This window comes from Phacochoerus africanus, chromosome 2 (genome assembly GCF_016906955.1).
Source record: "Phacochoerus africanus isolate WHEZ1 chromosome 2, ROS_Pafr_v1, whole genome shotgun sequence".
Classification (NCBI taxonomy): Eukaryota; Metazoa; Chordata; class Mammalia; order Artiodactyla; family Suidae; genus Phacochoerus; species Phacochoerus africanus.
In genome coordinates, this window is record NC_062545.1 from 119912598 (window position 1) to 119933165 (window position 20568).

The 20568-nt window shown below is 35.8% G+C and overlaps 1 protein-coding gene across 1 annotated transcript in view; it reads left to right on the forward strand.

Annotated features, from left to right (window-relative positions):
* WDR72 (WD repeat domain 72) overlaps nucleotides 1-20568 on the forward strand; it is a 223525-nt gene that overhangs the window by 20039 nt on the left and 182918 nt on the right. The window contains exons 2-9 of the mRNA XM_047766309.1: nucleotides 124-288; nucleotides 6353-6459; nucleotides 14545-14623; nucleotides 15754-15928; nucleotides 16580-16656; nucleotides 17701-17820; nucleotides 18952-19097; nucleotides 19477-19576. Of these exons, the coding sequence (XP_047622265.1) occupies nucleotides 136-288; nucleotides 6353-6459; nucleotides 14545-14623; nucleotides 15754-15928; nucleotides 16580-16656; nucleotides 17701-17820; nucleotides 18952-19097; nucleotides 19477-19576 (957 nt within the window). The 5' untranslated portion in view covers nucleotides 124-135. The remainder of the gene's footprint in view (nucleotides 1-123; nucleotides 289-6352; nucleotides 6460-14544; nucleotides 14624-15753; nucleotides 15929-16579; nucleotides 16657-17700; nucleotides 17821-18951; nucleotides 19098-19476; nucleotides 19577-20568) is intronic.

The following is a 20568-nucleotide window of genomic DNA, read 5'->3' on the forward strand; positions in this document are numbered from 1 at the left end:
CCCTTCTCTGTAGCTCCAGGAGAACACATTCAAATTTGTGTCATCATAAATGTACGTGACATGATCAGTTTCCCCAAATTTATGAATAATAACTGCGTATATTTCTTATCTCTATGTGCCCAGGATTCTTTCACCATGAGGTCCTTCCTGCAGGCAGTGGCACTCTGGGGAAAGAAGGCCCCTCCGCATAGCATCACTGCCATCATGATCACCGATGACCAGCAAATGATTGTGACAGGAAGTCAAGAGGGTCAGCTCTGTCTCTGGAATCTCTCAGCTGAACTAAAGGTTAGTGAACACTATGAATATTGAAGCAGATAGCACTCATAAAATAAACACAGCTTGCTTCTACCTGTAATGACAGTGGTAGTTTTACATGATTGTTAAAAAGATGCTGACCAAAGTAATAAGATGGTTTTACTTATTAGTCGGAAAAATGAAGTATTATGTGGTGGATCAAAATCATATTTGAAAATTATATTACAAATATTGCTAATCTTAGCTACCAGCTAAGTGTTATCATCCTTTAAGCTATGCTGAGTTTTACTATTTTATATCCTGAATTATATGTTTAAGTAACTGAAATCCAGACATTTAAGTATAATTCTAAAAATTATGGCTCATTGATCTAAACAAAGGGCATCCTTGAAAACCGCTATTAAGTAGACTAGTAATATCTTAATTATCTGGGTGTTTCTGTCAGTTTGGCCTTCTTGCTATTCTTTTAGTCTCTGCTTGCCCGTGATTTTTACAGGTCACATCAAAAAGCTCTAAATCCAATTTACTATTGTCCTCCTATTTCAGAACCTGACCTCACCTAGGATTTGGGCCATTGATTAGCAGTTAATTGTCCCTGTCCCAACTCATAAACATTTAACATATTGGAATAGATATTTGCTTAGCTCTAGTAGCCTCTAGACCCAATCTGAACACTTAAACTAATGATGTACTTAAAGTATACTGCCCTCATTAAGAAGCCTTTTAAAGATCAAAGACTATTTTTAGCCTTTAAAGTTTGTCACTTTAAAACCTAAATTAACAATTAATTGTAATTCTATTTTATAGTGTAATTAATTAACGTCTCCCATCACTGAGCAGTTACACTATAGGACTGCCAAGAACTGCAAACAGACCAGCTCAGTTCGATGTTTATTAACATTCTTGAAAGAAGGACTGGGTATTATTGCAACGCCTAAGCTTTGAAATTGGCCCTCACATTTATTTTCTCTTACAGTTTAAACTCAGAATCCTAGATGGCTTAAAGTGTCTTGCTACTCCTCTTAATGTCAAAGTTTAGTGTTTCCTGGCTGGAGTAGTTGTCTTGTGATATGTAGGTTGCTGTAAGCTTAAGAAATTTGGAATCCTAGCATCTGTGTATTTTTGCATATGTTCCTGGTATTTATTCAACCCTGCATTTACTGGGTGCGTATTATAAGTTAGGCAGTATGCTAGATACCTGAGTTCAGACATGGATGACAGCACCAGGTGCTGGCTGCCTGACAGGTTGCAGTGCAGTGAGGAAGGACATAGGCTAATGACTGCTAATGCAGTTATGCTATAATTCAGGGTGCTCTTTGCTGGGGTCACTCTGTACTTCATCTTCAGTGGGAATAGCTATTTTGGGCTTTCTTAGGAGCAAGTATTTTGCTTGGGGTTAGAGCAATAGGGAGGGAGATGCTACTGGCATCCAGTGGGCAGAGGCCAGGGATGCTGTAAACATCTGCACTTGGAAGCCCTCAGACAACAATAAAAAAATTATTTGATCCAAAATACTAATAGCCATTGATATTGAGTGATCCACCATTAGAAATATGGGATAGGAATGGGAATCAGATTGACAGGGGTGGAAGAAACAAGGAGAATCACTGAAGAGACTTAAGTAGAAGATTGAATTAGCTTTATGTTTTGGAAATTCACTGTGAGAATGTTGTGAAAAAGTGAATAAGACAAATAAGATATTGATTAGTAGGTATGTGAGATTTTTCACAGGAGAGTTTTCCTTGGGATTTTCTATGAGTAAACATAGGGCCAGAAAGAATGAACATCTTTCATATTTTTCCCTTGAATCTTGCCCCTACATAACAATGGGTCACCTATCAGCAGGGAAGGTTCTATCTAGGCTTTTCAAAAATCTGGGCATTTTTGAGTTCTCAACATATCCTCTTGCTGTCTATAAGACAGTCAAGTGAGTAGACCATTACTGATATTTTAAGGCTTAATAGTTTTATTTTTATTTTAAAAATGAATGTATAAAGGAGTAATCTGGTTGGGGGAAAAAGCTAGGCCTTGAGGACATGGAAGATTATAAGCAAGGTTATGACCATGTGGTTGACCTAGTGGCTGTAGGGCAGCTTGGGGTCAATGGCATATCAGAGAAAGACACCAAGAAGAGGAGAAGGACACTGGAGGGAAGTGAGGTATAAAGTGAACCAGGAGCTATTTATTTCCTCTTTGTACTAAATTTGGAAAGCCTCTTCACCTCTCCAAAAGAGCTTAGGTAAGAGAATACATCACATTCTGTGGTCTTAAACAGTCACTCACCACCAAGTACAAAAACAAACCTAAGGACACTCACTTAGGCAGTCATTAAACAAACAGATACTCTTTGTTCTAGGCACAGATTCGTCCTTCAAGTTTCTCCTTCAAAAGTCTAGTTAGGAAAAAGATACATAATTAGGAAGTTGTAAAGCAGAAGGTACACACTGTCTCTATGAATTTATTTTCTCTTTTTTGGTCTCCCTGTAGCATATGGAATTTCCCGGCCAGGGATCAAATCCAAGCCGGAATTGTCCCCTATGCCACAGCTGAGGCAATGCCAGATCTTTAATCCACTGTACCAGGCCAGGGATCAAACCTATGTCCCTGTTGCTACAGAGACACCATCATCCTGTTGAGCCACAGTGGGAATTCTTGTCTCTATGAATCTGACTACTCTATGTATCTTATATAAGTAGAATGATATAGCATTTATCCTTTTACAACTGGCTTATTTCACTTAACAGTGTCCTCCTATATTCTGTGGGATGTATCAGAATATCCTTTCATTTTAAAGCCAATAACATTCCATTGTTTGTATAAACCACATTTTGTTTATTGATTCCTCAATGTACAGTTGGGTTGCTTCCACCTTTTGAGTACTGTGAATGATGCTGCCGTGAACCTGGGTGTACAAATATATGTTTGTGTCTCTGCTTTCACTTCTTTGGGCTGTACCTAAAAGTAGAACTGCTGGATTATATGGTAGTTCTATTTTGAAATTTTTGAGGAATTGTCAAACTGTTTTCTAAAGCAGGTGCAAGCATTCTGATTTTTCAACATCTTTACCAACACATGTTATTTTCTGTTGCTATTGTTTTTCTAATAGCCATCCTAATCATTGTGAAGTGTGCTTTTTTAATTCTGTGAATTTTATTACATTTGTAGTTGTACGATGATCATCACAACCCAATTTTATAGCATTTCCATCCCCAAACCCCAGCCCATATCCCCACCTCAACCTGTCTCCTTTGGAAACCATAAGTTTTTCAAAGTCTGTGAGTCATTAGCTGTTATGCAAAGAAGTTCATTGTGTCCGTTTTTAGATTCCAGATGTAAGTGATAGTATATGACGTTTGTGTCTCACTGTCTGACTAACTTCACTTAGCATGATAATTTCTAGGTCCATCCATGTGGCTTCAAATGCCATTATTTCTTTCCTTTTAATGGCTGGTGAAGTGTGCTTTTGAAAGGAAAGGACTTTCTGAGGGTGAAGCCTGAGCTGAGTTCTAAAAGATGCACCAGAAATGAACAGGAAAAGCAGGTGGGAGGAGATTACAGACAGAATGATAAATGTGTTTGTAGAAGGCAGGACTATTTTGCCTTCACGGAACTGGTGTGAGTAGTTCCAGCAGATCTGGAACATAAAGGGTAAATTAGAGGTGACAAGCAGACTCATCTGAAAAGGATAGAGCAGACTCAGTGTGGAATCTGACATGCTGAGGGGTTTAGATTTTTTTTTTTTTTATTAGCAAGAGCTAACACCACATGCTAATTAAAAGCAGTGGAAATATTAAGGGATTTTGAGACTGTCTCATGCAAGGAGATGACATAATACTATTTTATTATATTTGTGATTTAGAATAGCATTTGGTATTAAGGGCATACTGAAGAGAGAGGGAGATGAGATAAGGGACAGGTACTAGGGGCAGGAGGCCTCTACAGCAATGTAGTAAAGGAGGGTTTTGACTATGAACCAAGTCAGTGGCAACAGTAATGAAGAGGAGATGAAACCTGGAATGATGTTAAGAAGACAGAATGGAGAGAACTGAGTAACCAACTGGATGTAGGGTTAAGGAGCAAAAGCAATCAAAGATACTTTCCAGATTTGGGGTTTAGGTGATGGGTAAGACTGATGGAATGATGGTATCATGTTTTTGTATAAGGAATAGAGAGGACTAGAGAATAGGAATAGGGAGAGAAAGGTGATTTAGGGTCCTTAGATCTCAGAGTATCTAAGCATTCAGTAGGGGATTGAGTACACATCTGAGCCTTTCCCTGTCCACGGAAGGTGGCCTGGCAGGGTGCAGGGGAGCTGGAGAATAAGTGTCTCCCTGTCCCCATCTGCCCAGTTCATGTCTTGGTTATGCATTCTACTTCCATGCTCAGGGTCTGGCTCCCAAAATCTCTAGTTACCCAGAACTTTGTGAGGTCTTCTTCAAGTCCCATGAGAAAAACCTCCTCACTTGGGGTTTCTGGTATTGCTTGCTTGCATTTGTCATACCTTTGAATATAGAAAAAGGTGAGCTCTGAACATCCTCTCAGATAGAGTCTCTTAGTTTTGATATGTTCTATTTTTCTTTCTGTGTAATACTCAGAAGGAAACACAACAATGGCAAAATGAAGAATAGCAATGTTGAGTAGAAAGAAAGAATAGAGATCTTGGTCAGATTCTAGCTCTGATACTTACCAGCTCTTTGGAATGGGGCAAATGACCTCTATTCTTTGAGCCCAATTTCCTTAACTGTGAAGTGAGGATTAAACCCTTTTCATAGGTGCACCAGTGTTGGAATATAGTATATTCTCATTAGGTTGTATGTTCTTTTCCCTTTTCTCTTTGTGCAATTAGAAGTGCCTGGGGTGGGAGTGAGGGGAACCAATGCTTCATAGAGCTGGAGTACTTGAAGAGAAGTAAAGGATTTCATCATAGCAGTGACTAAGTGTGATTGTAGAACTTTGTATTATTCTTCACAACAGAATGTGTGATTAACTGTGAAAAAAAAATAGGAGCTTATAGTGAATTGTCACAGCTTATTCAGTTACATGTGGAGATTTAGTAGCAGAATGAGGACTTCATGAAAGGCACTAGTGTCTCATTCTGATGTTTTGTCCATAGTAGATTTTCTGTGGAGGAAGAATGTCCTTGATTTGCCTTGATTTATTGAATAATTTGTCCTGTAATGTATAGGAAAGGGGTTAAATTCATAGAGGTATGCACTGTCAATTGTGATGATGAGGAAAGGTCGTATGTTGTTTTCTGAGATGTAACCTTTTGTATTTCCCAGGAAGAAGGTAGAAAACTTGGGTTGTGATTATAGCCAACTACAAAACCCTCTTTGTAACACTAGAAATATAGGCTTATAGTCTGATGATAGATCTTTTAGAAGAATATTTCTGATTAGGATAGAAATAAGATAAAGGCAGAGCACTGTTATGCTATGAAATAACTTGTTCTTATTGATATGGTTGGGTTATGAGAAATAGACTTCCTTCACACATGAGATAATGGATGAATTAGTCTTTGGTATCATTTTAAAAATTCACTTGTAGGATATTTAAAATGACATTTTAAATAATAGCCTAGTTAAATTTTTACTTTTAATGTAGAAAAGTTGTTTTTATTTATTTAATTTTTTACTATTTCTGAGTCAGGAATTCAAATAAGGTATTATAATGTTTATAGAAAGGGCAATATTTTCTTTGCATTATTTTGTAAACTCTGAATTATGAAATTTGCACATTAATATGCTACAATCATTTGAGACACATTTTGTGCATAATAAATATCAACACTGATTTATTTGTATTCAAAACCTAGATGTTATAAAAACAGATCTGGCAATCATCTAGGTTTCATGATGGATACAAAACTAAAAACAAACAAAAAATGTGTATAACATAGTTCCTCTATTTAGAAATTTTTTATTCTGGGGATTTTGATATGCTATATATCAGTTTTCCTGAAAATTGTGTATAGCAAAAACATAATGTAATAGCATTTCCTAATCAGAATTATGAATGTTTATATAATGTCATGTTTATATTCTTCAACTAAAAAGTTTACAGCTGTTTAAAAGCTTGCCCTCATCTTTTTCAGATTTCAGCGAAAGAACTTCTTTTTGGTCATTCAGCTTCGGTAACATGTTTGGCAAGAGCAAGAGACTTCTCTAAACAGCCATTCATTGTTAGTGCTGCTGAAAATGGGTACGTAAAATGTGTGGAACTTTGTGTCCATCTCCATTCTTTCTCCCTTTTAAAAAACTTTGATGGCGTACAAAATTCTAAGTCTGAAGGAATCAATTAGTGATTAACATGTTCCTTTTACATATAAGAAAAGCTAGATTTTGAATGGTTGAATAATTTGTGTGACAGTCCCAAGGAAAGTAATCAGGTCTCTGACTCCCAGTCTTTAAACATCCCACCATGTGTATCAGGCGTTGTGGAAGAAGCACGGTGTCAAAGATGCTGGCAAGTGCCACCTATTATAGAATTGAAAATGGAAAAGTCTGGGCACTTGTCTTTTTTCATGTAGTAACTCTGAGCTATTAATCAAACCCATGCAAAGGCTTCATAGTTTTGTAAAACAATTCAGTAGTTACAATCTTCATGTTGTACACTTGTCTGCTATCATTTTTAAACAGAGGAGAAGGCTCAATTGTGAGTGGAATGTGGGAGTGAGAAGGGGAAGGCACATGATGATTTGGGTGTAGTTTCATGGAAGGAGATTTGTTCCAATGAAGTAGACTTAGCTGTAGGAAAAAGCCCTACTGATGGAAGAGCTACTATAAACTACTCTGCTATGGGATATTTACCAAAGTGTACTTAGGAATGCGGAATCCATTCAGCATGTGTTTGTGAATGAGGGATTGGGTTGCTGGTTGAAACAAGAGAGTCCCGTCCTTTTTTGATTTTAACCCAAGGAGAAATTATCTGGCTTTGAATTCTGAGATCCAGAAGAATAATGAAAAATCAAGTGTCCAACTTGTAGAAACTGAATAGTTTAATAGAATGGCTAGGGGAAGAGACATCAAAGAGACATCTATTTTCACAGCTTATAGCAAAACCATAAGTGCTATACTTAGAAGACTGAACTTTGGATGAGGCTAAAACGAAGAATTGCCTAGCTTTCATACACTAGGGCTGCCACAAAGCCTGCTAGACAGGCTGAGATATTTATTTCTAATCTAGAGGATTTGGGGAATGGTGAATTTTTCTGAGGCTACTTGCAGAGTTGAGAAAATTAATAGCTAAGGGAGAAATAGTTCTGAAAAGTATAACTCAGTTCCACCTTGAGGTTTTTGTCCATAGTGGTCTAGCTCCATACCGAAGAAACCAGGGTTAATGGACATATTCTTGATGATAGATGAATTCAGCTGCATAAGTCCTGTAAATATGATTGTTAAAGAGCCAGCGAGTCTGGTAGGTCTTCCTTTTCCAAGATGATTTGAATTTTCTAGAACTCTTTCTGGGGTCTGACACTTAGCTACATCTGTGAGATTCTTCTTGGGCAGTACCTACACTTTACTTAGAAAAGATTAAATCAGTCTGCTGGAATTTACTAAAATTATTAGGCTTGGATTGTTTTACCAAAAATAACAATTTTTTTTTTTTAACCTTGGAAGAGTCCCAGGAAGTGACCATGGATTTAGCATTTCTCCTTTCAAGATGATCAGATTCATGTGGATCATGACTTGCTTCCTGACTCAGTTTTTCATTTTTTTTTCTCTGAAGTATTACTTATCCCTAGGCATAAATCCTAAGATTTATTCAGGGATCCCTGTGAACAAATGATAAGTGAAAGGAAAGGAACATTTGGAACCTGATGTTGAAATGATGGAATGCTAAAGAAAAAGAGAAGATCCTGAAAGGAGTCATTAAGAAAAAGCAGATTACTTATAAAGGAATGTTGATTAAACATAGTAGTGAAATATTTTCAAAATTTGAGAGAAAATATCTGTCAACTTAGAATTGTATCTCTAGCAAAAATATCTTTAAAAAATGAGGGCAAAATAGTGACATTTAAGCAAAGTTCCGAGTGTTCACTGCCAAAACACACTCTCTATAAGTAATGAAATTCTAAATTATATTTTTCAGTAAGAACAATGATTTCAGAAGGAAGATATGGTGGAAGAGGGAATATTTAATACAACCCAGCACATTTTCAGAAAATTTAAATAAGTATAGATTGTATTACAATAATGTTTTCATTTTTATCTAAATTTTTTGTTTTTCTTTTTACAGCTGCACTTGGGGCATATGGAAGTTCCTGTAGTTCCTGGTCCAGGGGTTGAATTGGAGCTATAGCTGTTGGCCTATGCCACAGGCACAGTGGCACCAGATCCTAGCCGCATCTGTGACCTACGCCACAGCTTGCAGCAATGCCAGATCCTTGACCCAAGAAGGGAGGCTAGGGATCAAACCTGCATCCTCACAGAGACGACACTGGGTCCTTAACGCACTGAGCCACAATGGGAACTCCTACAATAATGTTTTTATATATCTCCTATCCACCTCTTCCCCATGCACACACAATCCTAATCAATAACTGGATATAATAAGTGTAATGTTAAGATTCCAGGTGGGTAAAGATGCTGATTAACTTTAGACTTTAAGCTAGATATATACTGTTGACATTTCCAGGGTAGTTGCTAAAAGAACAGAAAAAAAGAAATAAAATAAATAGAATATATAACTTCCAATTTAGAGAAGAAAAAATGTTGTTTAATCCAGAGGGGACAAAAATAAATGAGATAAGTAGAAAGCACTTAAGACAGTAGAAATAAATCTGAATAAACTAGTTATCTCAATTTTCAGTAAAAGGACTAAGCCTGTCAGCTAAATTATAGAGATTGTCAGACAATTTAAAAAATAAGAACAGCATAAAAATATATAACATTTAAAAATGGAACAAGATTTAGCAGGTAAATACTAATGAAAATAATATTGATACAGCTATATTGGTATATTAACAAATACTTATTAATAAAACTTCCAACCACTAGCAAGAGATGAAATTAGAGATAGGCAGGCAGGCACCCAGCCTTAGAGTCTTCTATAACAATGTTCCTTAAACCTGACCCTGCATCAGGACCACTTTCGGAGCTTGTTTGAACACAGATACCTGGGCCCAATTCCCAGGGCTATAGGTTCAGTAGGTCTGGGCTGAGGTTCAAGAAGTTGTTATTTCTAACATGTTCCTGGACCATGCTGATGTCTCAAAGGAATATAATTGAAATAGTGGGTACCCTACATTTGGGCAACAAGAGAAAATGTGAGGTTGCATCTAATTGCTAGTTGTACATGGAACTCTAGAGTCTGGTGAATAGGTCCGCCCTTTCAACACCATATGGGTGGTACCTGGAACCATGGGAGTAGATAACTCACCTAGAGAGTATGAAATTTGAGAATGTAAGAAAGCCTAAGACACAAATCTAAGGAAAACCAATATTCAAGAAATAATCATAAGATCCAAATTGGAAGAGAAGAGGTAAAACTGTCACTGTATGCAGACGACATGATACTATATACAGAAAACCCTAAGGACTCAACCCAAAAACCACTTGAACTGATCAGCAAATTCAGCAAAGTAGCAGAATCTAAGGTTAACATTCAGAAATCAGTTGCATTTCTTTATACTAACAATAAAATACTAGAAAAGGAATATAGAAATACAATACCCTTTACAATTGTACCCCCAAAAAATCAAATACCTGGGAATACACCTGACCAAGGAGGTAAGGGACTTATATGCTGAGAACTATAAAACATTAATCAAGGAAATTAAAGAAGATGTAAAGAAATGGGTTGGAAGAATTAATATTGTAAAAATGGCCATACTACCCAAAGCAATCTACACATTCAGTGCAATCCCTATCAAATTACCCATGACATTTTGCACAGGACTAGAACAAACAATCCAACAATTTATATGGAATGACAAAAGACCCAGAATTGCCAAAGCAATTCTGACAAACAAAAACCAAGCAGGAGGCATAACTCTCCCAGACTTCAGGTAATGTTACAAAGCCACAGTCATCAAGACAGTGTGGTACTGGTACCAAAACAGACAGACAGACCAAAGGAACAGAATAGAGAAATAAGAAATAAACCCAGATACCTACGGTCAATTAATCTTTGACAAAGGAGGCAAGAACATAAAATGGGAAAAAGACAGTCTTTTCAGCCAGTATTGCTGAGAAACCTGGACAGCTGCATGCAAATCAATGAAACTAGAACACACCCTCACACCATGCACAAAAATAAAGCTCAAAATGGCTGAAAGACTTAAATATAAGAGAAGATACCATCAAACTCCTGGGAAGAGAACATAGGCAGAACATTCTCTGATATCAACCTGACAAATGTTTTCTCATGTCAGTCTCCCAAAGCAACAGAAATAAAAGCAAAAATAAACTAATGGGACCTCATCAAACTGACAAGCTTCTGCATAGCAAAGGAAACCAAACAGAAAACAAAAAGACAACTTACAGAATGGGAGAAAATAGTTTCCAATAATGCAACTGACAAGAGCTTAATCTCTAGAATATACAAGCAACTTACACAACTCAACATCAAAAAAGCCAACAACCCAATGGAAAAATGGGCAAAAGACCCGAATAGACATCTTTCCAAGGAAGATGTACATATGGCCAACAAGCACATGAAAAAATGCTCAACATCCCTCATTATTAGAGAAATGCAAATCAAAACTACCACGAGATACCACCTCACACCAATCAGAATGGCCATCATTAATAAGTCCACAAATAACAAGTGCTAGGGGGGGTGTGGAGGAAAGGGAACCCTCCTGCACTGTTGGTGGGAATGTAAGCTGGTACAACCACTATGGAGAACAGTATGGACGTACCTTAAAAATCTGTACATAGAACTACCATATGACCCAGCAATCCCACTCCTGGGCATATATCTGGACAAAACTTTCCTTAAAAAAACACATGTACCCGCGTGTTCATTGCAGCACTATTCGCAATAGCCAAGACATGGAAACAACCCAAATGTCCATGACAGATGATTGGATTAGGAAGAATGGTATATATACACAATGGAATACTACTCAGCCATAAAAAAGAATGAAATAATGCCATGTGCAGCAACATGGATGGAACTAGAGACTCTCATCCTGAGTGAAGTCAGTCAGAAAGAGAAAGACAAATACCATATGATATCATATGGAATCTAATATAAGGCACAAATGGACCTTTCCACAGAAAAGAAAATCATGGACTTGGAGAAGAGACTTGTGGTTGCCAAGGGGGAGCAGGAGGGAGAGGGGTGGATTGGGAGCTTGGGGTTAATAGATACAAACTATTGCCTTTGGAATGGATTAGCAATGAGATCCTGCTGTGTAGCACTTGGCACTATGTCTAGTCACTTATGATGGAGCATGATAATGTGAGAAAATAGAACGTGTACATATATGTGTAACTGGGTCACCATGCTGTACAGTAGAAAAAAAATGTATTTGGAAAATAACTAAAAAAAGTAATTAATTAAAAAAAAGAAATAAGCATAAGAAATTAGGAGCCTGAGAATGTCAAAAAACACAAAGGTATAATTGAAGACAAGAGAAGAGAGTGTTTGAAGAATATAATAGACTTGTAACTCAAAATGGCAAACCAAGCATTCATGTTTATCTCCTTTCCCTCTAGATGTTTCATTAAAATTTGATCAAAGCAATAACAGTGGTATAAACACACATATGATAGTAGGATGGAGTCAAGAGAAAATAAAGTAGTTTTGAAAAAAAGTGGATCAAAGAGTAGTGAGTGATTTATGTAGCCATTGAATAGATTTTTATTGAGGTGCTTAGGTGTGGATGTAGAGTTGGATAAGAAGAAATAGGGCCCTATCTCAAGGGATTTTCAGAGGGGATCTAACGATTTTTTTTTTTTTTTTGCTTTTTAGGGCCACATGTGTGGTATTTGAAAGTTTCCAGGCTAGGGGTCAAATTAGAGCTTCAGCTGCCATCCTAAGCCACAGCCACAGCAATGCCAAATGCTAGCCAGATCACAGCAATGCTGGATCCTTAGCCTACCTAGAGAGGCTTGGGATCAAACCCACATCCTCATGGATACTAGCTGGGTTCGTAGCATGATGAGCTACAATGGGAACTCCAACAATATTCTAATTTTATATGTTGTAGTTTTTTCTTCTGTGTTTTTATTTTCATTGAAACAGAAATTAGGAATTTTTAAACTATAGAAATTGTTAAATTTATTTTTTATAATTGAAAGTGATTAAACCTATCTATGTACAATGTTTGGGACCAGTATTTGAAAAGGAAAAGAAGAATGTTCATTGCAATGAACATGTCTTATTAGATATGTAACTGCAGAGTTCCAGTTAAAATGTCAATGCATATACATTTGATATACAACAAATTTGCTTTTCTTTCTTAAATAGAATTGATTGGCAAAGAGTCAATTTTTGCTATGTGATATTTTTGCACTTTTTTCAACTTACAACAGAAATAAGAAAACAAAGGGGATAGCATTAGGATAAAAAAAAAAAGTTTAGTAACATTAGTATCACTAGGAGAGCTTCTATTGATGCCCATGTGCCAACCTTGGAAAATGTACTTTTATTAGCCTGGCTTGATGTCTGGTTGGGTCCTAGTTATCTGCAGTTTTAAAAAGCTCCCTGGCAATTTCAATGTATAGCCAGAGTTTAGAAGAACTGGTTTAGAGATAGAGTTATCTAGAAACTGGTTAAGTGATCAGGAGCTTATGTAAACCCCACATGCCAGGACCCCAATACAGAGCCATGAAATTAGAATCTCTGAGGAAAATTTTTTAAATATTCACAGGTGATTCTTGATGCACAGCTCGAGTTGAAAACCACACCAATAAATTCAAAATTCTTGTAGAGCTAAAATTTTATATTAATAGCTGCTTAAGGCTACATTTCTTTGATATATATCACACACACACACACACATATATAGCCTTCGAAACATATTATTTCAATTCCTTTTTCCCAGCCTTATTTTTCACATACTACACACAACACACACACAGTTTTTACCTGTTTTATTGAGTTGCATGCCTTTTGAGGTTTCCTCAAATCCTTTTTGGAATATAGCTGGATATAAACAGAGAAACAACACTACTATAAATATTTAGTTCTATATCTAGGACATGGGTTCTTAACCTCAGCACTAATGACATTTTGGACCACTGAAGAATTCTTTGTTGGGGGCGTGGGGGTGGGGCACTGTCCTGTACACTGTAGGACTGTAGAATGTTTAGCAGCATCCCTACTAGCCTTTCCCCACTAGATGCCAGTAGTGTGTTCCTAGTTGCGATAACCAAAAATACCTCTAAATGTTGTCAAATGTCCTTTGTAGGGCAGAATCATCCCAGGTTGAGAATAGCTGATTTAAAAATTGATTTCCAGTGTTTGCCTAAAAAAGAAAAACAGCCTTTGAATGCCAAATGCATATAGCAGTTACCATTATTGGTCCGTATCTTTTGCTCTTAATAGCAGTTCTCCCTTAAAGCCAGTAAAGCTTTCATTTTTCTTCCGTGGAAAATTCTGCTTATGTGTTGAAACTGTCAAAACTGAAGAATATTATCAAACAGACTCTGAAACAGCCATTCTGGTTTTTGCTAACTGAAGTCATACAGATTTAAACTGCCCTATGCTGTGTGTATTTGTAACTGTGTTTCATAACCGTATCTGTATCTTTGTAATATATATGTAACCAAGTCCGAGTTTTCTAAACAATGAGAATTTTCTAACTATTTAGTGGCGAGGATGATTTCAGGATTTCAGGAGAGGCAAAGAAATAAAGCATCAATGACAGATCAAATGTGGCCTCTTGGTGGCACTGTTTATTTTTGCAAAAATGATACCTGAGGTCCAGAAGATGCAATTTGAAGGATTATACTTTTCAGAATATGTAGTTTAAGTTCAATGAAATAAACCATTTTCAAGACGAGGCAGTTTCCATGGAAAGATTGTTGCACTGTCATTCTCACAGGCTGTGATAGCTGCATCCCTACAATTTGTTGTAGGTCAGGTTGGCACTCTAGGAAGATGTGTAGGCTGGAGGCAGGGTGTAATTACTCCAACAAAAAGACACAGATACAGTATGTCATCCCTGCTAATGACCACAACGTTTTCTTGCCCAGTAATCTGTAACAAAAAGCCACATAAATGATCAGACTGCATTTAAGTGCAGCACTAAAGAAAAACTTGGTGGCACCAAAATTATTCCATCCAATTGAGTGGAAATGACAGAGAATAATACAAAGTTATCTCTGCTAGGGAGATGTGTGTTTGGAATGTCACCAATGGACAGTGCGTGGAGAAGGCCACACTTCCTTACAGGCACACTGCAATCTGTGTAAGTATGTTCATGTTCACTTCCTTCAGAACATCTCCAGACTCTACAACTCCTTCAGAGTATTTGCTAAGCATGCTTTAAAAAGATATGTCTTTAAAGAGATTGTTTTTTTGAATTTTTATTTTGTCATTAGAGAATAGTGTCAGTTATCATCTGTTCTTTTGGCACTTTTCTTTCCACAAGGTAACTATTCAACCACCTTTTTTTCTTATTCTATTTCTGTATTATTCTAACATAAACAAATTTGAAAGACAATTTCTTTATCCTTCCTAAGTTACACTTACAAAACATACACAGAGTGACACACAAAACAATTCCATTTAATTGACATGCCATTTTATAAAGCAAAAAGAATTCTTTTTCTTGTTTCCAATTTTACCCTTCTTTGGGTGGACAGGATCTTAATATCTGAATTCTTATTTAGAAAAACAGAGCAAGAAGCATAGCCATAATCTTTGTAGTCACTTCTCAATATTTAAAAGAAATTTTGGCTTTTGGTAGGTGGACTTCAAGTATATTTGTAAGGTAGTTGCATGATTCCAATTGTATCAACACTGCTTTTTTGTTGTTTTTATATTGCATACATTGCTTTTTTAGCATTGATGGCATGCACTGATACATTCAATGAACTCCTTTCTTGTCAAGGGTAGATTATATTACTATGTTATATTACTATATTATATATTATTATATTACCTAAAGTTTAATAAAAGCCATTCTCAAAATTTATTTGGTACAAGAATTCCTCAAACACACTTCAGACATTTTAATTTCTTTTTAATATGTAGCAATGTTGCCAGGATAAGGAACCTGGATTTTGTGGTTGTTTAGTTTTACATAGCATTCCAGAATTAATAACATAATTATGAATTTTCCATGATTTGGAATAAGATTACTTCTTCCAGGAAGATCCTCCTTCTCCAGAAAAATGAAATACAAGTGAGATAAAGTGCAAAACTACTGCTTTAGAAGTGTGGAATAATTGAACTAAAAGAAATTTTAGTTGCTATTCAGTCTAATACTTTAATTGAATAGATAATAAAATTAAAACCCAGAGAAGTCTTCACCACAGCCAAATTATGTTTATTGCTATGATAATTAAATTTTTACTTTGAATTCCATTTGCATAGTATTACCACTGCTCATTCCGGATGACCGGAGAAGGCTGGCTTCTGTGCTGCGGAGAATATCAAGATGTTCTTATAATTGATGCCAAAAGTTTGGTTGTTATTCACACTTTCATATCATCTCAGTCACCTGATTGGATCAACTGTATGTGCATTGTTCACTCCATGAGAATTCAAGGTAATAGTTGGGTATTATCAAACACTAGAGATGGCATATAAAAATATCACTTTTGAACTATTATTAAATCATTGGGCAGTTCAGAATGCTCCTTTATGTTTACATGCTGGTGGGGCTAGCTTTCTAAGCCAGACCAAGAAAAACTGAGGAACCCATCCCAGTGGTTCAAATAATTGGAAAGTCAGGAAGAGGTCAAAATGAAGTACAAAGAAGAGACACTGTGTTTCCATGACCCAGTTCTGCTTGATACATTTTAAGAGTGACAAGCAGGTGTTTGTTGTGGATTAGCAGGACTCTTGGATTTGCCCTGCTGTATCTTCTGGATGTAGTAATGAGAGAATTGCCTCTGTAATGAGGAAAGCCTGGCTCCTTATTTCTGAAATAGGAAGGTGTAATTAATGTTGCCAGCATGATGGTTTTTAGTATGATTCTGCCTTTAGTGGTGCTCACCTTTTACATGGACATCATTTTGAAATTTTAAAACAAATTTAGAATGTGATCTAAAAATGTTTATTTTTTCATTAAAAAAAAACAGCTAAATATTCTCTACCTACATAGGCTTCCATGATACCTAAATGCCTATGAAATGATCTTTAGAGCAACCAGTTGTAATGGTAATCACCTTATGTGTGACCTTTGTTGTTTTTACAGAAGATTCTCTTTTGGTGGTATCAGTGGCGGGTGAGCTTAAAGTATGGAATCTCTCTTCATCTATCAACAGCATTCAGGTTGGCTTGTGAAACTACTCTTTATTCTCCAATTTCAAACCTATGTACTGAATTTTTTTAAATTATAAGTATTGTTACATAATCATTGTTAAAAGTCCAAATAATGTAAAATTACATAAATTTTACTTTCTTGTACTTTTCCCTACCTCTCTTGCAAGTTGTGGGCATAGGTAATAATTGGATGGTATCCTTCTAACCTTTTCTCCATGTACATACAAATGTTTTTATATACATGCGCACACACACATAATTACACTTTAATTAAAACTCCATCGTAGAAGAATATTTCTCTATCCCTTACAGCAGAAGACACCCTTTCTTGTGGCTATCTGTGAGCCATGGAAGTGGCCAGTGGTGGGGCCATTGGCCCCACTATGAACAGCTGGGGCCATACACTGGGAGTCCAGCATATTCACTTGATCACTGGCATTAGGCTATAAGTTGAGATGCTGGAGATTAAAAAGCAGTCAGTGTTTGTGCTGGTGACAAAATTGTTTCAGTTGCTCTATGCTCTGGGTTATCCTTCAGAATTTCTAGGTTAGGAAAGCCTGGGAATTGTGTCAGAATACTGAGTCCAAGAAACACACTCAGTATCAGAAACTTAGCGAGAATATAGTATTCTCTAGGTGTTCTGTGCTGGCCACTCTTTTGTCTTTTCAAAACATTTTGTTTGTTTTTCTACTTTAGAAATTAAGGTACTGCGAGTGTTTTTTAAAAAATTATATTACTTTTTTGCCTTATCTTTCTGCCATGTCTGAAAAATCAGTAACTTATCATTACATTATCAGTATCCTATAGCATATTTCCCGGCAGAATGATTGTTGAATGATTGTATATGATGGATTCTTGAATTTGAGTGGGTTTTCTCTTCATGGTTGTTTTTGCAAAGTAACTTCATAGTTCAGAAAACTCAAAAGGAACATTGGGTGCTTTTTTTGTAACAATTATGTGATCTACTTCATGTGTAGAGGGGAGCAGTCTTCTCATAGAGTTTTATATAGATCACCTAGAACGAACACTAAAACATTTTTATTCCTTTTGAAGGAAAAGCAAGATGTTTATGAAAAGGAATCCAAATTTCTCAATGCCCTGAACTGCCAGGCAATACGATTTTGCACGTATACAGAGAGACTTCTACTGGTGGTATTTTCTAAGTGTTGGAAGGTATTACAAAATAACATAATCAATACCAATGATATATAAATGTAATTTGATTTTTATCTTGTCCAGTGCAGCAATTATAAGAAAATGTTTTAAACATGGTATAAACTCTATAATATTACCACAGCAGGCAATGACTTGTCGTTTATGACTGAATTTTATCAGTTTTCTTCTCTTTGCACTAAGTTTTGCTTCCCAGGATATTGTATATATAAAGAATATCCTAATTTTATTAATAGCAAAATATTGTAATAATGAGCATTTATCTCAGATCATTTAAAAAAGTTGATGCCTACACTTTAGAATTAAAAAGAAAACAAATACTTTTCATCTACATAAATTGGTCTTATTTCTAGATTTTTTTTCTTTTTATGCTTTGTCACTACATTTGTTTTTAGGGACTCTACATTCCTTTCTTGTGAATATATTCACTGACATCTACAAGAAGAAAGAAAAGCTAAGTTACTGTCATTTGATAACATCCTTTTTTTTCCTCTAATTTTTCATGTACTTGGCTTAGTTAACAAAACTATATTGTCTTACCTAAAGGCTTATATTTTTGAACTAAAATGTAAAGTTAACATGGTCTAACAAAAGATTTCCACTATATAGACTTTTCCTTTCTTCTTTTCTTTCTTTTCTTTCTTTTTTTTTTTTTTTTTTGGCTGCACCCATGGCATGTGGAAATTCCCAGGCCAGGGATTGAACCTGTGCCACAGCAGCAACTCAAGTTGCTGCAGTGACAATCCTGGATCCTTAACCCACAAGAGATCTGTTTAGACTTTTTCATATGTAACACATTTTCAAATGTTCAAGTTTGACTATCCAAATGGAAAGAATAAAGTTATAGAGAAAATTTGGGATTTTTGCTCTCTGTACTTAATAAGTATATTCTGGAATGATTCTGAGAGATAAAGTTTATCCACTGAAACCTACCCTAGGAAAAATGTGGAAAAAATATGTACTAGTAAAATATTGTCTTGGTCCATGAGTGCAGTGTGGCCTGTTATTAATACTTAATATGTTGTTGCATTAACAGTCATCTAAATAGTCTTGATATGCATAGTTTATCTTTCTCCTTGGCAAATTAGATTGGAAGCTTTTGTTAACAGGCATATTAATCCTGTATTTTAGGTTTATGATTATTGTGATTTTTCCCTTCTTTGGACTGAAGTTAGTGGGAGTGGACAGTTCTTTGCTGGTGGAGAGGTGCTTGCTGCTCACAGAATCATCATCTGGACAGAAGACGGTCACAGTTATATCTATCAGCTGCTGAACAGGTGGGCTCAGATGGGGCGGCATACAAACATTCAGGTAGAAAATGAACTTTGGGGGGTTTATTATGGAAAAATCCCCTCATGCTGCCCATGATCAAAAACCAGAACAAAACAACTTTGGCACTAGAAGATTTACTCTGTGCTTGGTAGGCTTCAGCCTTTGTATAAAACAGCAGGGGATGAAGGAATGAGATTAACCATGTATAACTTGTACAGCTGGTGCTGGGTTTTCAAAAAGTCACTTGTAATTATTAACCCAACAATTTCTAACTAGAGTTTAGAAACTTGAATGGTACCATCCGGCTTTTGAAAGTGGGAGGGGGAAAAAATGAATAAAGAACCCCAAAGTTCTAAACTTTGCTTTTTATTTTTTGTTACGCAGTGGGCTTTCAAAAAGCATATATCCTGCTGATGGAAGAGTGCTTAAAGAGACCATTTATCCTCATTTACTGTGCTCTATTTCTGTGCAGGAAAATAAGGTAATACAAGAAGAGAGTGACCACTTCAAAGCTGTTTCACTCTGTTTCTCAGAAGTGTTGCTTTGTCTGTAACAGAGTCAGGCTTGAAAAAACTGAATTCAAGAATCACATCAAATTGTTAATGAGAAAATCAAATCTAATTGTTAATGTCTACTGAAGAGAAAACTGTGCCTTTGAAAAGTCTATTTTTTAAGTCTGATTTACTAAAAAATACATATTTATTTTATAAAAAGTATAAATGTTAAAAAGGAGGAATTAAAATTCCTGTTTTACCATTATAAATATTCACTATGAATATTTTTTTTAATTTTATTCATTTACTTATTTTAATTGGGACATTTTCAAATATTTGAAAGGTTGTAAGAATAGTACAATGTTCAGTCATGGACCCTTTACATAGATTTACCAGTTGTCATCATTTGCCATATTTATTTCCTTTCTCTCTGTCACTCTCTTTCTCTGTGTGTGTATACATTATATATAATGATATATAATATATATCTATACACACAGATTTTTTTTACTGGTCCTTTTGATAGAAAGTTATTAACATTTTGATGTGTCCATTCCAGTTGTTAAACTTTATCAAGTGGTTTATATCCTGCTTTTTTTAAAACTTAACTATACATTCAGATCACTTTCATATGCAGTTAGCTTTTCCTCTCAATAAATTTTCTTGTTAAAACATATAATTTTATTTCTGGCAGAGAGTTTAAGATATAATTGTGAGCTGTTTCTTGACTGAATTATGTCTTTGACATTCTATGAAGCCTGAAAATTTAAGCAGTCCTTTTACTTTAGTGGTGCCAATCAAAATGGAAAGTGGTTTTTTTAACTTACTGGATTTAGTCATCAGTTAATCATCCAAAAAGGTATTTCATGGAGAGTGGAGGAGTTTTGAATTATTGATGTGTCAACCAAGGAAGCATGTTGTTTTTATAGTGATAGTTTGGTTAATTAGGCAGCATAGATATTGCAAATCCCATAGTGCAGCA